The 16,338-nt window shown below is 40.1% G+C and overlaps 1 protein-coding gene across 10 annotated transcripts in view; it reads left to right on the top strand.

The window, feature by feature from the left end:
- Nucleotides 1-16,338, top strand: part of PTPRD (protein tyrosine phosphatase receptor type D) — a 1,630,925-nt gene that overhangs the window by 1,182,632 nt on the left and 431,955 nt on the right. For all 10 annotated transcript variants that reach the window (XM_070051957.1, XM_070051959.1, XM_070051976.1 and 7 more), the window contains one exon: nucleotides 16,172-16,338. In XM_070051957.1, coding sequence (XP_069908058.1) covers nucleotides 16,275-16,338 — 64 coding nt within the window. In that variant the 5' untranslated portion in view covers nucleotides 16,172-16,274. The remainder of the gene's footprint in view (nucleotides 1-16,171) is intronic.

Below are 16,338 nucleotides of genomic sequence, written 5' to 3'. Positions count from 1 at the left end.
ATTTTAAAAATGGTTGTTTTCAGGGGTAGGGACTGGTGGATGGCACAGTGGTTAAGTTGCCTCTTGGAAAGCCTGCATCCCATATTGGAGTGCTTGGATTTAGGTCCCAACTCCGTTTCCAATTCCAGCTTCCTGCCAGCTTGAAATCTGGGAGGCATTAAGTGATGGCATAAGTTCTTGGGCATTTGTCCCCACAAGGGAAACCTGGATTGAGCTCTAGGCTCCTGACTTTAGCCTTGCGCAGCCCTGGCTGTTGTCAGCATTTGAGGAGTGAACCAGTGGATGCAAGATCTCTCTGTCTTCCTTCTCTTTGTCTCTCTCTCTCTCACACACACACTCTAATAAATATAAATAAGTGCATGCAAATATGAGAATAATAAAAATGTTTATTTTCTAATTATTTTGAGTATATGCTATAGCTGGTTTTTCATATTGACCTTATATTTAGCAGCCTTGTTAATTTATTAATTTAAATAATTTTATACCTGTACCTTTTCACACATTGTAACACCTAGTCATTTTGACTTCTGCATGTCTTGGGAAAGACACACCTTGCATGCTGTCAGAAACAGAACTGAGGAGCACACACTGACTGTTCAAAGTGTCATTTCTTTAAAAAGCTTGTGTTGAACATTCCCTCTTAAGATTGCTAGCCTAACTTCAATTGTGGGACTTATCCCTGAGTAGCAACTACTTAAGGAAACCTTCTAAAATGATACTAACTACCTGTCAGTGCACTTGGTAAGATCAGCTGAGACCCAGATACATGCATTATTACATACAACAAGTTTTAATATCTATACTAAAAATATACACAGTAAATATATATATTAAATAAATATACATATATAAATAATATATACATCATACTATAAGTTTTAGCCAATGATTAAACACATTTTAGACAATTTTGCTCTCTCTGAGCTGTGCAGCAGAGAATATTTATAATTGTAGGAGGCATAAATTACAAAATGTTTCAACTTAACTAATTTTCCTAAGTGGCAGGGCGCCCCTCCCTCCCTTTTTTAAGATTTATTTGTTTTGAGAGTGAGACAGAGCCAGAGAGTGATCTTCTGTCTGTTGGTCCACTACCCAGATGACTGTGGCGGCTGCCAGGAGCTTCATCTGGGTCTTCCATATGAGTGGCAGGGGCACAAAGACTTGGGCCATCTTCCACTGCTTTCTCCAGGAGGTTAGCAGGGAATTGAACTGCAGGTGGAGCAGCTGCTTTTCCCGGGCCATTAGCAGGGAGCTGGATCCAAAGTGGAGCAGCTGGGACATGAACTGGAACTCATGTGAGATGTTGGTGTTGCAGGAAGTGGCTTTATGTGCTTAACCACAATGCCAGGCACAGGCTACCCTATTTTAAAATTCTGAAAGAGCTGGTATTGGTTTTAATACTTGATTCCTATCTAAAGATGGTCACACTAATTTAGGTGTTGGCATAGGAAACCAAATTGCCTATCTGAGGATTTAAAGTGGGATAAGCATACTGAAGAAAATGTGCACTTATTTATCTTTGTTTAACAGTGTGTGAGTAAATATTTAACACCATGTGGCCATTAGATTTTGCTGTATTCCAGACCATCTCCAAACACAGTAGCTTAGCCCAAATCCATTTATTTATCTCACAGTTCTCCAGATTGACAGTTTGAGCTGGGCTCAGATAGATGGCTCTGCTGGTTTGTACTGGGCTCAGCTGATCTTGGTTGGTCTTGAGTCTGTGGTTAGCTGCCAGGTCTTCAGGCAATTGCCTGCTCTAAGATGGCTCAGCTGGCTAGCTCACGTCTGTTCCACATGCTTCCTCAACTTCTATCAGGCTAGCCAGGGCTCATTTAGATGATAGTGGTGGCATGGGACCCCGGGCAGCAAGTGAGCAGGACTATGTACACCTGCCCGAGGTTTCTTGGGCATCTTGAGGCTCGGCATCAGAAGGACAGAACATTGCTTCTGTCTCATTCTTTTGACCAAGACAGGTGGCTAAGCCAACACAGAGGGTAAATATACTCCTCCCCTCTTCCACATGAGATAGCGAAAAAGGGAGCTTTTGGGGAGGAGGGGGTGAGGAGGCTTACTTTCTACATTTTCCATATAAAGTGTTCTATAATGTATTTTGTCTTAGAAAGACATTTAAATACTGTTAGTCTCAAGTCAATTTAGGTAACTAATAGGAAATACTAAGAAATTAAATGACTTCCTGTTGGAGTATTAAAAGCCTTGCTTCAATAATAGAGGAAATCCTGGAGTGAAGACTAAGGGATGAAGTGTAAAAGATAACTGAGACTGAAAAGCTAATTTGGGAACTTAGCCAGCAATTGACTCACAGCAAGACCTTGCTTCTAAATCCTGCAAGAAAGGAGTTTTGACTTATTGGAAAGGCCTTGTTTTCTAATAAGCCTGAATTTCAGTGTACTGTTTGGTATTAGTATCATTGCTAAAATTACAAGGCTTAAAAGGGTCAACAAAAATGAAAAAATGAAAAGACTTTGATCTACTAAACTTCAAAAAAAGAAAAAATGTAGAGTGAGTGTAGAAAGCCTTTCTGGAATCACACATTTAAAAGTGTGACCACAGAGATCCGAAATGCACACTGTTTCTTTGTACGTGAAAGCAGATTTTTTTTTCCATTTGAGTTTTTCAGGAACGCAAATGAGAACTAACATCAGGTACTTTACTTTGCACGTAAAAATGCTAACATGTGTTAAGCTTCTCTATAGGAGGGAAAAGATTTATTTGGGCACGTTGCTAAGTAGGACAGAGAGCAGCTTACAACCTGAAAGGACAAAGCGTTGTTTCTGATTGTTTTAAACAAAATTGGGAAGAGGAGACTGCCATGAGACCAGTGAATAAAGAAACTGGGGAGACTTTGATGAAGGGTCAAAAGACTTCACACTAGAGTTAAATGGCTATGTCCAAATAAATGGATTGGAACTCTCTGCTGGGACTTGTGGGTGGGTTCAGCCATTGTGGAGATGGCATTTTTAAAACTACTGAAACCCAGCCACTGGAAAGTCATCTAAATATAAATCAGATCATGCCGTTCCATGTATAAAGCCTTTCAGTATCTTCCTGCTGCATTTCAGATGTAATCCATTCTTTACACTGGCCTGCAGGCCTGGTGCAGTCTGGGCCACCCTGTTTTACCAGCCTACCTTATATCTTTCTCTGCCTTCCCCCTTCTGCTCCAGACACACCAAGCTCATCCCTGCTGCCAAGCCTCTGCCCTGGGTAGTCGGATCCTTAGCTTGCAAAGCTCTTCTATGTTTTGTCTTGTCATTCAGGTTCAGGCTCCTGTGCCTCCTCTTCCGAGGCCTCACCTTTTACTCTATCTAAAGCCTCACCTATCCCCTCCATAAACCAGGTATTCTCCACTGCGTTACCTTGCTTAATTTTGTTTATAACACCAGGTAACTAATTCTTAAAAATCATTCATGGGGAGGGGGCAGCACTGTGGCACAGTAGGTTAATCCCAGCCTGTGGTGCCAGCATCCCATGTGGGCGTCCGTTCGTGTCCTGACAGCTCCTCTTCTGATCCAGCTCTCTGCTATGGCCTGGGAAAGCAGCAGAAGATGGCCCAAGTGCTTGGGCCCCTATACCTGTTGGAGAGACCCAAAAGAAGCTCTTGACTCCTGGCTTGGGATTGGCCCAGCTCTGGCCGTTGCAGCCATTTGGGTAGTGAACCACCAGATAGAAGACCTTTTTCTCTGTCTCTCCCTCTTTCTGTCTATAACTCTGCCTCTCAAATAAATCCATACAAGCTTAAAAAAAAATTGTGGTTTTCTGTTTCCTCATACCAGAATGTATCAACATAAAAGACCTTGTCTTCTGCATTGTTGCATGCATCTTGTAACTATGGCCGTGCCTGGCATTAAAAAAAAAGTTCTTATAATTAAAGAATAAAGGAATTCATTTTTCAAACAAAAAAGTGGTTTATGTGTAAAGTTATTCTAGTTTAGTACATGATTTACAAGTATAAGGACATTGTCTGAAAGTCTCAAACAACAACAGTTGCTTTTTTCTTCTGTGTGTTACATCATGTTGACATCAGCCTTTGAATACAGCCTTTAAAATTTGTTTATTAATGTTAACTGTTTCAATCCATAAATAGATTGGTAAAATAAATCATAGCTCTTATTTTGACTATGGTCACGTAGAACATATATGAAAAAAAATCCAAACCACACAGTATTTAGGGCAATGAGCCTCTAATAATGTGTTTAATCTAGGAAAAATTACAGAATTCATTCTGTCTGATTTAGAAAATTTTTAATTTTTAAGTGTCTGATAATAAATTTAGTTCAATAGTAGTAACATAAGTGTGTGTAATATATACTTTTTCACATGTATTTTTAAACATGCAGAGTATGAGGGGATTTCAAAGTGTTTTTGGAAAAAATGGTATTTAAAGATAAGTTTATTTTGGTTCAAAAAATTTTTGAAATCCATATACAGTTTTTAATTATACACATTTTCATGAACTGTTTTGATGACCCCTCCTATTTGTGCATGGGGGATGTGTATCATTTATGAGATGCATGTATAATGACACATCTATAATGACAAGTTTGAAAATGATAAAGATTTATACAATTAACATTTTTGACTCTAGTGACAATTGCTGTAGGAAAAAGGGGGAGCATACATTCTAGGTATGACTTGTCAAAAATTTGTATAAGGTAGATGATAACAACACATTATGGTAAAATATCTGATGAAAATAATAAAAGAAAGGGTGAGTGTGCTCAGCTTGATTAAAACATCATTGAGTAGATCACAGAAGGTAGAAGAATTTCTAAAATGTGCCACTTTACCTTGGGCTTGATCCTCTACCAAATAGTGGCTGGGCATCCCTGGTCCCCAGTGCTTTTCAGCACCATTGGATTGCCTGTCCTAGTCCCAGCCAGTTCCCTGGACTTGCTCCTGCTCATCATGTGAGTGCCCAGCTACTCCTCTACTTTGGAATATAAAAATTTGTGTTTCAAGAGGCCTAATGAGACATAAATCCAGCGTAGAAGTTTAGTTGATGTTTTTATTTGCATTTCCTTTATTTTAATCATGTGCACTATTCATTTAAGCTTACAACTAGTATCTAGAAAACCTGGAATTGAGAAGGTTACTACATCTAGTTTGTTACTAGTTTTTTAATGATTTTAAGCTCCTTTATGATATCTGTACTGTGTATTTTGTTTGAGTATTTTATAGAAGTATAATAAAATGATGGTATTATACAGAAAATCTATTTCTGGAGGTCTTGAATATATTTTCTAAAAGAGTGAATATGGCAAAATATTTTTTTCATTGCTAGTGTGACACATCTCTTATGGGAAATGCATAGTGCTTTTATTGCTGCAGGAAATTTTTGTACTTTATTATCAAATCACTTTATAAGGCCAAGTGCTTTTGAAAAATATCCATTGTGTTCCTTCATTTCTTCTTTCAATATGGCCATGTTGCCCTCAGCAACTTTATAATAAAATGTACTGGGGCTGGCTTCTTTCCACCTGGATAACTATCCTGTGTAATTCTGCGAATTCACCATCTAGCACATTTGTAATTCCTCCCAATTAGTCAATGTGTGTCCTTGCTAAAGTTTAAGAAAAATAATTTATGAAAAAGAACTTGATGGTAATATACAAATACATATGTATTAAGGTGCTATAAACCTGTGTCTGCTTGTTACTCCTTCAGTTACTAACGTGAGATTTTTAAAAAGTCCATTTCTGGTTAATCATTTCTCCTTCCAAAGCACATTTATAAGCTCCTTGACTAAGAATGCGAGTACATAATAATGGATTACCAAGTTAACAACTGACCCTTCGGAGAAGTTTTGACTTTGGGATAAACTTTGATTTGTGAGTTACTTATTGGCACTGGACAGTGATTCTCAAATACTCTTTATCTTTATCCATTTCTTTATTCATTTCATTTCTTCCTAGTCCCCACCTTTAATGTTGTCTTCCTCCTTCATTTGTGTCAATCCTTATATTGTCTGTCTGCTAGTTAGAGAAGAAGCCTTTTCTTTGTGTTGCTGATTTCATAGTTAGTCGTGGTCATACCTGAGCTAGCTGTCTTTGCTTTGGTAAACAAAGATGATAAAAGCAGATGCAGTGCTATACTAGGAACTCGGTTCTAAACCTCCCCTGGACTAGCCAGATGTGTATCCCTGTTGGTTCCATTAGGCCCATCCCCTTCATTGTTCATTGTGAACTGAGAGTGTTGCTCCAGATGATCTGTCATTTTTCTTCTGATTTTTGTCAATGTGTGGTTTCATTGAAAGAGACAAGTGGGTGGGAAAAGGGTACTAACAATAAAAATGAGTGCAATGTAATGGAATAAAATAAGTGTTCAGAGTGAGAGGAGAGTGTGTTATTGATGAATATTTGTCATTGCTACCATTCTTTAGACTATGTTTGTGTTTGTTTAAGTGACCATTTGTTTGGTTTCTCCCTCTGCTTCCCATGTTGTTAGCAGAATTTCAGAGAGACAGAGTTAGTCATGAGGACAACATTGAGAAAGTAAACAAAATATTCATTTTCCCCAGACATTTCTGATGGCCACTCACCATTCCACCATCTACGTCTGTTGCTGGCAGAGATTTTCTTGAAAATGAAAAGAAATGAAAACATTGTTTTGAACAGAATATTTCTTTCCTAATACTCTTCCCCTTAGAGTCCCATCATGGAGGATGGGGACGGTGTTTATCCACTGACAGACATCAGTAATGTCTGCTCCATTTAACAGGTTCATTCCTTTAATTGGTGACACAATTTATGTTGCTCGAACCTGTGAACTGAGCTTTCCGTAAGGCAGCCAGCTTTCTGTATAGCCTACGACCAACAGGGAGATTTGGGTGTCATCTGTATTTCCCCGTGCAGAAGTTCAAATCGTGTGTTGGATTTATGTATAAAAAGTTCTCTGCAAGGCCGGCGCCGCGGCTCACTAGTCTAATCCTCCACCTAGCGGCGCCGGCACACCGGGTTCTAGTCCTGGTCGGGGTGCCGGATTCTGTCCCGGTTGCCCCTCTTCCAGGCCAGCTCTCTGCTGTGGCCCAGGAGTGCAGTGGAGGATGGCCCAAGTGCTTGGGCCCTGCACCCGCTTGGGAGACCAGGAGAAGCACCTGGCTCCTGGCTTCGGATCAGCGCGGTGTGCCGGCCGCAGCGGCCATTGGAGGGTGAACCAACGGCAAAGGAAGACCTTTCTCTCTGTCTCTCTCTCTCACTGTCCACTCTGCCTGTCAAAAAAAAAAAAAAAAAAAAAAAGTTCTCTGCAAACACCGCAAATAGACGAGTTCAGAATACATTTTCAAGAAATAAGTCTTAAAGGTTCCCCCTTTCTTCATTTCGGGTTTCCCTCAGCGTTCTCCTATGGTGTGTCCCAGCATTGGCCCTGTTGACATTTGGGGCAGGATATTTCCTTGCGTGGGGGCTCTTCCATGCTCTGTACAGTAATTAGCAGCATCCCAGGCCTCCAACCCTTGGATGATGGTAGCACCGACTTTGTTTAAGCTGTGGAAGCAAAAATGGTTCCTGAACAGATGTCCTTGTGAAGGAGGTTTTACCATTCTCTGTTGAGAGTCACTGGTTCAGAGTTTTTATCACTCTGAGCAAGAAGGTGTAGGTATAATACAGGCTAAATCAGTTTCCTTAGAGCTCAAGTGATGAAGTATTTAAAACTTATTTAAAGATCCTTAATTTTGTTTTTAAAACAATCAAAAGAAAAATGAAATCAGCACTAGATTACTCCCTATAGGGAGTAGTAAATGCTCACAAAGTGAATCTTTGAAGTTGCTTTTCATAGTAAGGAAATAAAACATATATTACCTGAGCTTTTTTCCTCCTATGCTTGATGGAGCTAAAATGATGAAAATAGATATAACAATAATTAAAACATTATTGCCAATCATATATTCTAAAAGGTAAGTGTACTTAAATTTTTTGGAATTAGTTTTTTATTTATTTGAGAGATAGAAAGACAAAAGGAACGTGAGAATAGACAGATGACAGGCAGACAAGAGAGAGGGCTGTCATCCATTGATTCACTTCCTGAAAGCCTGGAACAGCTGGTGCTGAAGTGAGACCAGAGCCAGGAGTTGGGGTTGCAGTATAGGCCTCCCACGTTGGTTGCAGAAACTCAATTATTTGAGCCATCCCTGCTACATCCCAGTGTGCATTTTTATAAAAAGATTTATTTATTTGCTTGAAAGGTAGAGTGAGAGAGAAGGGGAGACTTCCATGTGCTGATTCACTCCCCAAATTACTTGGGCCATCTTCTGCTGTTTTCTCAGCTGCATTAACAGGGAGCTGGTTGGAAAATGCAGCTACTGGGACTTGAATTGGCATGGCCACATTCACATATACAAGGCTGGTCTCATAGTCACAATACTGCCCCACTCTCGCCCCACCAGAGGCTAAAATCAGCCAGAGCTGGAACTCCAATACAGGCACTCCCAGAGAGCATATGGACGTCTTAACCACTAGGCTTAATGCCCACTCCAAAGTAGTGTATTTTAAACAAAAATTTGCGCACGTTATAAAAGAAACCCCTTCTTGATTTTTAAGATAATGAAATCATATAATGAGTGAGACATGTTGGTTTCACGTCCATTTGCTGAAAGATTAAAATACTAGAGTCTGTATTGGATTGTTTGGGTGGTAAGTGACTGGGTTGTATATTTTTGTAATTTCTGAGAAAAATCAGTTTATTACTTTTCCTTTGCCTTTTGGAGGAGGGGAATAGCAGAGTCCCAACAGCCCAACAGCATGTGGAAAAGACTTGGATTTTAAAGTCTCCATTTCCAGGTATCATGAGCATCACAGAAGACTAGACAGAAGATATGACATACAAAAGTCACTCAAAGAAATTAGATGCTTTTTCTAATGCCATCTTTGTTCAAATCAGAATTATAGTTCTGTTTTTAAGGAAAAAATAGATACACTGGGATATGAGATTTCTTCCCTCCCTCCCTCTCCCCCTTCCCTCCCTCCCCTTTCCTCTCCCCTTCCCCCCCTCCCCCTTCCCTCCCTCCCCTTTTCCTCTCCCCTTCCCCCCTCCCTCCCCCTTCCCTCCCTTCCCTTTTCCTCTCCCCTTCCCCCCTCCCCCTTCCCTCCCTCCCCTTTTCCTCTCTCCTTCCCCCCTTCCCTCCCTCTCTCCCTCCCTCCCTCCCTCCCTCCCTCCCGTCCTTCTGTCCTTCCGTCCTTCCGTCCTTCTGTCCTTCCTTCCTCTTTGTTCCTTTCTCCTGGTCTGTCTCACTATTACTTCCCAAAGGAGAGACAGTCAAAGTTAATAATGTCATTTTGCCATGTCTGAAAGTAACTAATATTTATGTGTGCCTCTGAATGTAAAATTATTTGAAATCTTCCAGAGTTACATCGATAGTGATTTGGAAAGTGAATCATACTGCATAAAACTCAGACTGGTAGTTATTGGCTCTTCTCTCTGTGCATTAGAATTAAACATACAGAGAATCTTACATATGCTTGATTTCTCCAAAGACCCATTGTGTATTTATAGTCTCCTGATATCTTCATATTGTCACAGTCTAAGACAAAAGTAAAATGATTTAATTACTACTTCAAATTTATATGTAATAGCTCATAAATTCTTTTTTTCTGATTTATTGTGGTGCAAACATGTTTAGGGCAAAACAGAAGAAAAAAATTAAAGTTTTGATTTGATGTGCTCTTATATTAAGCAGTGTAAGCTTAAGGCACTTCAAATTTCTCTCCAAAAAATAACTTCCTAGATTTTTTAAAGGATTTTATTCAGAGATATATCTGGTATTGTTCATTGCTTTATCAATTTAATAATCCTCTTATATGGCCTGTCTTAGCAGTGTTTTCTATTTGGACATTTCCAAGTTATAGATTTTTTTTTTTAATTATTTGTTTGAAAGGCAGAGTGACAGAGATCAGGAGACAAAGAGAGGCAGATATTCCATTGACTGATTCACTCCCTCAGATGTCCACAACATCCAGTGGTGGGCCAGGCAGAAGCCAGGAGCCTGGAACGCCGATCTGGGGATCTGGGACTGTCGTGTGGATGACAGAAGTCCAGATAATTGGGCAATCTTCTGTTGCTTTCCTAGGCGTACTGCAGGGAATGGGATCAGAAGTGGTGCAGCCAGGTCTCGAACTGGTGCTCCAAAACGGGTCCAGCTTCGTAAGCAGTGGCGTAATCTGCTGCCCCACAGCACTGGCACCCCAGTTATTCACTTGATCTGTTTTTGATCCTCCTTTTACATTATTTAAAGTAGTTTAAAAAATAGAAACTTTCCTTTTTGGCAAGATGAGGGATGTAGACAGGCAGTGAGTGGCCCAAAGGTTAAGTGGGCTTTTCTACAAGAACAATGAATATTTGGGGTCAAATTATTAGGAAGTCAAAACTACGAAGATGTAGAATCTCCACCCCACGGTCTTCAATCTGCAATGGAGAGAACACAGACCTTGTTTTCAGCTGTGCTGTTTGGGGCTGTTGACATGTGTAGCTGTAGTCCACTGAGTCCATAGACAGCGTCCAGTAGGGTGGTAGCTATTATCCTCATTTGACTGTTCAAATTTAAATTATACTTAAACACAGTGAAAAGTTTAGGGGCAGGCATCTGGCACAGTAGTTAAGATGGATTGCTCACGTCCCATATTGGAGCACTGGGTTTGATTACCAGATCTTCTGATTCTGTCTGCCTGATAATGTGCGCCCTGAGAAGCGGCAGATGATGGCTCAAGTTCTTGGACCCCTGCCACCCTTGAGGGAGACTCACATTGAGTTATTGGCTCTCAGCTTTGGCCTGGCACAGCCCTAACTATTGCAGGCATTTGGAGAGTGAACCAACAGATGGGAGATATCTCTGTTTGTCTCTGTTTCTCTATCTTTCAAATAAATAATTTTAAAAAAAGAAACTTTAGAGCACTTACTCTCTCAGTTACACGAGCTATGAAGGCACTTAAAAAGGCCATGGAAAATGTGTATTATTAAAAGCTATGCATAAATGTAATTTTTTTGCACCAAAATAAACTTATCTTTCAGTTCCAGTCTTGCATGAAAGTTTTTAAGTCCCCTTGTTTGCTGACAGTGTTCAATTATTAGGTAATTCTGATAGTGAGTATTTCCGTCCTGGAAAAAGTTATATTAAACAGTGCTGATGATTCTTGTCCTGTAACATGATAAAATATTTAAGGAAACTGGCTTTTCTTGGAAAAGCAAATGAATAGCTAAAATGTTGAAAGTCTGTTTCTGTTTTTTCTTTTTGTGTCCTTGTGTTGTAACTGTGTTGAGGGCAGAAGAAATTTGAAGGGTACCCTCAGTGGCCTTTGTCAGGCTTGCTACAGGGTTCAGGCCCCTCCTTGCTGCCAGCTTCAGCCAAAGCAGCTTTTCCTCTTCTTTTATTAACAGATCTACTTAGTTATTTGAAAGGCAGACTGACAAAGAGAAAAAGATAGAAACATCTTCTGTCCACTGATTCGCTCTGTAAATGGCCCCAGAAACTAGTTTTGGTCCAGGCTGAAGCCAGGAAAGAACTCTCTCTCAGCCTCCCACATGGGTGGCAGGAGCCCAAGTACTTGGCCCAGTATTCACTGCCTTCTCAGTCAGATTAGCAGGGAGCTGGATCAGAAGCTGAACAGCCTGGACTTGAACCAATGCTCTGACGTGGGATGCTGGTCTTGCAAGTGGCAGCTTAACTCACTGTGCCACAGCACCTGCCCCAGGGCAGCTCCTCTTTTTGTCTCTTTTATAGATGGGAGCTCCTGGTAGCCCATCATTTGTACAGTTTCTTTTTCTAAGTAATGGGTACCATTTCTGGTCAGTTTATACAGGCCTGGTCTGGGAGGCTGATTAAAAAGAAATCACAGCATTTGGGGGCTACTTCCTTCCCACACCATTCCCCTTCCTCCTTAATGACATTTGTATGGATGTATGCCTAGTTTAAATATCATTATGACATACTGCTTCTGAGTTGTCTAGACTTGAGTGCATGGGTTTGTTAAAACACAGAAAGCAGAGCATTTATAGATAAACCATCATACCTGATTTTCTAGTGACAACACTAGTGTTTATATTCTTAATAGAGACTTTATTAAGTGCTTAATTGCTTAACTTTCTCTGGTTGTCTTTAAAAATATTATTTTAAAGAGAGTGAACTCATGGATTTTATTGATGACATTTTTAGTTTATTAAGTTATTACTTGTTGTCATTTAGTTTATGGAATTCTCATCCTCTTGAATTTGTTTAGTTGTTTTTTGCATATTTTCAAGTAGTTTTTCAAAGCTTCTTTGCTTCCTGATATGACAAAAAGTTCAAGACTTATTGTCTACGTTACAATTTGTACCCAAAACCTACAATCAGCCATTTTCTCTTAGGGACTCTGACAATGTTTATAAAACCAGAAAATTCCTATTTTGCCCTTTTTTGGGTGTATGTTAACACAGTCTACACAAATATTTATTAGTTGCACCTAAAGTTGAAAAAAAAAACCCACAAATACTTCAACCTTTGTATTAGCTTGAATATGAATATACTTAAAACAGAAAAGTATTACACTGTTAAATTGAAGACAAAGAGTTGAATAGTTAACCAGCTTATTTGAACACTTTAAACAGTGACTTGTTAAGGCGTTTAGCAAGTATACTTTTTGTTGCTCCATTAAAAATAACAGTGTACTATATGGCTCTCTGAACTGGGTCTAAATATACACACAAAAGTAAATATTCAGGTAATTGGAATTGAGCAAAATTATTCTTTCATAAGATCTTTTTGGTATAAGAAATTTGAAAGCTAAGTTTTAAAATTTTATGACAAATTCATATAGATGATTCAGTTTTATCTGCAAGTCCCTATCGATGAAGACACAAAGGACAAAGCATATGGAAGCAAGAGTGTTGGCCTCTGTTGAAGGCCGTAAGACAAAAGCAGAGTAATTGGTGATGTAAGCTAAAACATGTTACTTTTAGGAAGCACAAACTCCCTTTTCTTTAAAGACTCCTAAGCCACTCTTACTGTGTAGTAAAAGAAATCATTTGTCCTATTCATCCTTGCTATTTTTCCTTTAAATCTTAAAAATTTATGTCCTACTTTTTTTTTTTTTTTTTGACAGTCAGAGTTAGACCGTGACAGAGAGAGAGACAGAGGGAAAAGTCTTCCTTTTCCATTGGTTCACCCCACAATGGCCACTGCGGCCAGCGCACTGCGCTGATCCGAAACCAGGAGCCAGGTGCTTCTCCTGGTCTCCCATGCAGGTGCAGAGCCCAAGGACTTGGGCCATCCTCCACTGCACTCCCAGGCCACAGCAGAGAGCTGGACTGGAAAAGGAGCAAGCGGGACAGAATCCAGCGACCCGACCTGGACTAGAACCTGGTGTGCCAGCGCCGCAGGTGGAGAATTTGCCTATTGAGCTGCGGCGCTGGCTCTACTTTTGTTTTAAAATTTAAATTCCATCTTACCTAAAGGCAGCCAGCATTTCCCTTTTGGCAATATCTGTGTGCAGCCAAGATAAGGGGTGGAAATCGACTGGAATGCACACCTGGAATAGGTTTTACCTTCATACCACTATACCACTGATCTCTGTTGTGTCATATCTTGGCCTAAGGCATGGCCTATTTAAGTATCACTATGTATGTTTGTATGTGTGCTCATTTTTTAGAGTGCTAGATCCTATCACTGCTCCGTGTCCAAAGCTAACACTGGAAGGTTCATTTGCAAGAGGTTAGTGTACTTATGCACTCTGCTTGAGTAGAAGGAAAAGCCATGCCATCTCTTCCCTGAGTGAGTGTAGATCTCCATTGCTGTGATTGCACAGAGTCATTATGGAGCAGTTGGCTCTGATACGCTTGCACAGACACAAATTGAGTCCGACAGGACTGATGTCTCCTGGACTTTGCTGTCATTAGAGATGCTGGCATGAGGATGGAAATAGTGGAAGGGGGAGGAGGGTGGTGGTGTGGGGAGAGCTGATTTCCTTAGCACTTTGTCGATGAAGTTTTGAGATTTTTAACATTTGATAGCTGGGAATTGCTTGATAAGTTGTTTTCTAGATGAGATTGATAACAATAGCTGATTTGGAACATCTGGGTAGCTTTTGGATTCAAGAAAATGTGTTTCAGTGTACAACTTCATGCCACCCACAAATACGTTAAAAAGAAAAAAAATAAGAGCCTGTCTCGTGGAATGGTAATTAGAATGATTTCCCCCTTCCTTTTTGCTTTATCTTTCCTGCATTCAAACTGCTCATGCATAGTAATGTAAAAGATAGTATCTCTTAAAAAGAAATTTTGTTCTCATACTCAAGTTCAGTTTCAGAAAAGACAAACTCTAGTATCCACATTACAATTCTTTTTAAAGTACAAGTTATTTTGGTAGATTGGGCTATTTCTGAGCATCTCTAGTGTTTCCTGTCAAGAATTTTCTATGTGTCTAAAATTTATCCAATATACAAAAATTAGAGGTATGCGGTTTCATTTTGAGGACAAATTTTTAACAGTCATTGCATTGTCAGGCTCTTCGTATGATGATAGAGGAGGAAATAGCGTTTGATATTCTCACTGTGTCGTTTTATTTAGAGTCTCCCCTGTATAAGAGGCTGGGCTAGATTTATTGGCGGTGCCGTGGGAACAATTACTTATCACCGAAGAGTCGTACTTCACATTCTTGCTTGGAGCCAGTCAGGCATCACTTCCCTTCTTTTCCATTCCCACCAGGATCACCGTCACTCTTAAGTCCTGCGTCGCTTCTCACCTGGGACTCTTGCTGTGGCCTAATGGCATTCTCTAAATCATCCCTGATTCAGCTGTCAGTTAATCTTCCTAAAATTTAGTTTCTTGTTGTTCCTTTGCTCACAAACATTAAATAGCTCTTTTTGTGGTTTGCTGAATAAAGACTGTTGGACTTTGTTAGATGGGCATCCACATCTGTCTGTGCCCTTTTTTTTTTTTTTTCATGCCTGAGCCTTTTTCTTTTCCTCATCTTCCAATTATCTCATAGATCCATTGCTGCAACCCAATTGCTCTCAAAGTGTGAACCCTGGACTAGCACCCTCAACATCCAGGAGTTTGTTAGAAATGCAAATTCCTGGATCCCACCACCTACCTGCTTAGCCATAAAATCTGGAGGTGGTGCCCACCTGTCTTTTAACAAGCCTTCTTGGTGGTCAGACGCATGCTGGCCCTTGAGAAGTTGGGCTCCAACCAAACTCACCCTTTTCAGTTTATTTCCCACTGGCCTGCCGTTGCCGAGAGTTCCTGGAATGCTCTTCTCTCTTCTTGTGAAAATTCTACATGATACTTCAAGGTGCATGGTATGAGATACTGCTTTATCCATGGTGCCATTCCTGACCTGCTTAAGACACTATTGGGTTTTCCTTCCTGACTATAATTAGCTGTTAACTCATACTAGTCATCTGGTATACCTTTTTTTTTTTTTTTTAACCAATCTGGAAACTCATAAAAAGTAGAATCCACTTTGTCTATATCTTGAGACTCTTTTAAGTAGCTCCCTCTAATGTCTTATGCACAGTAGGCTGTTTAAACATGATTTATTGCCTGTAGATTTTACAAAGATACAGAAAATTAAACCCTTGTCTGAGAGGCCTGTAAAATTCCAGCTAAATCAAGGAATCACATGCTAACTATTATATTGACTCACTGAAGTCAAACTAGACTTGAACATTGATGTGTCTTCAGGGAAGAAGCCAGATGTGTTAGTGTGAAAAATTCTAACCTCTGCTATTTTGTTGGAGAAGTTGAAATAGCCCTGTCATTTCACCTGATGCCAAGGAAGCAGCTTCCACTATTCTGTCAATAATAGACTTCTTTCCTGCATGGAGGAACTTAAATCTTTCTTATTGCACCAGTGTGCTTTCTCCCACTGATGTATTCACGTAATGTTTCATAAGAAGTGACAGTTCCTTCTCAGAGTGCATTGCCGGAAAGATAACATGAGCAGAGAGTGAGATTCAAGGTGGTTGCCTTTGGGATGGCCTGAAAATGGGGATTCTAGGGCACCACATTTTACAAAAAAAAAAAAAAAAAAAAAAAATAGTATTCCTTCCTTCCTAATACTAAAGCATGGCAGTTATAGTTGATTGTGTATTTACAATGAATTTTCATTCATGCTGATTGTGATGGAACAGGGAGAAAGAATGAAAAATCTGACCACCACTGTGTTGTCTTGCCCTCCTTGCAGGCTCTGAAAGTGTTCAACCTGAAATTCCAGACCGGACAGACTCGCTGTGGCTTCAGAGGCAGTGATTCCAAGCTGCCAGCGCGTGCTGCTGCCAAGCTGCAGGATGGTGCACATGGCCAGGCCACTGCTGCTGCTGCTCGCATTCCTCCTCCTTGCCGATGCTGAGA

The sequence above is a fragment of the Oryctolagus cuniculus genome, chromosome 1 (assembly GCF_964237555.1).
Source record: "Oryctolagus cuniculus chromosome 1, mOryCun1.1, whole genome shotgun sequence".
Classification (NCBI taxonomy): Eukaryota; Metazoa; Chordata; class Mammalia; order Lagomorpha; family Leporidae; genus Oryctolagus; species Oryctolagus cuniculus.
Note: the sequence above shows the minus strand (reverse complement) of the source record. Positions and strands in the feature narration are given on the sequence as shown.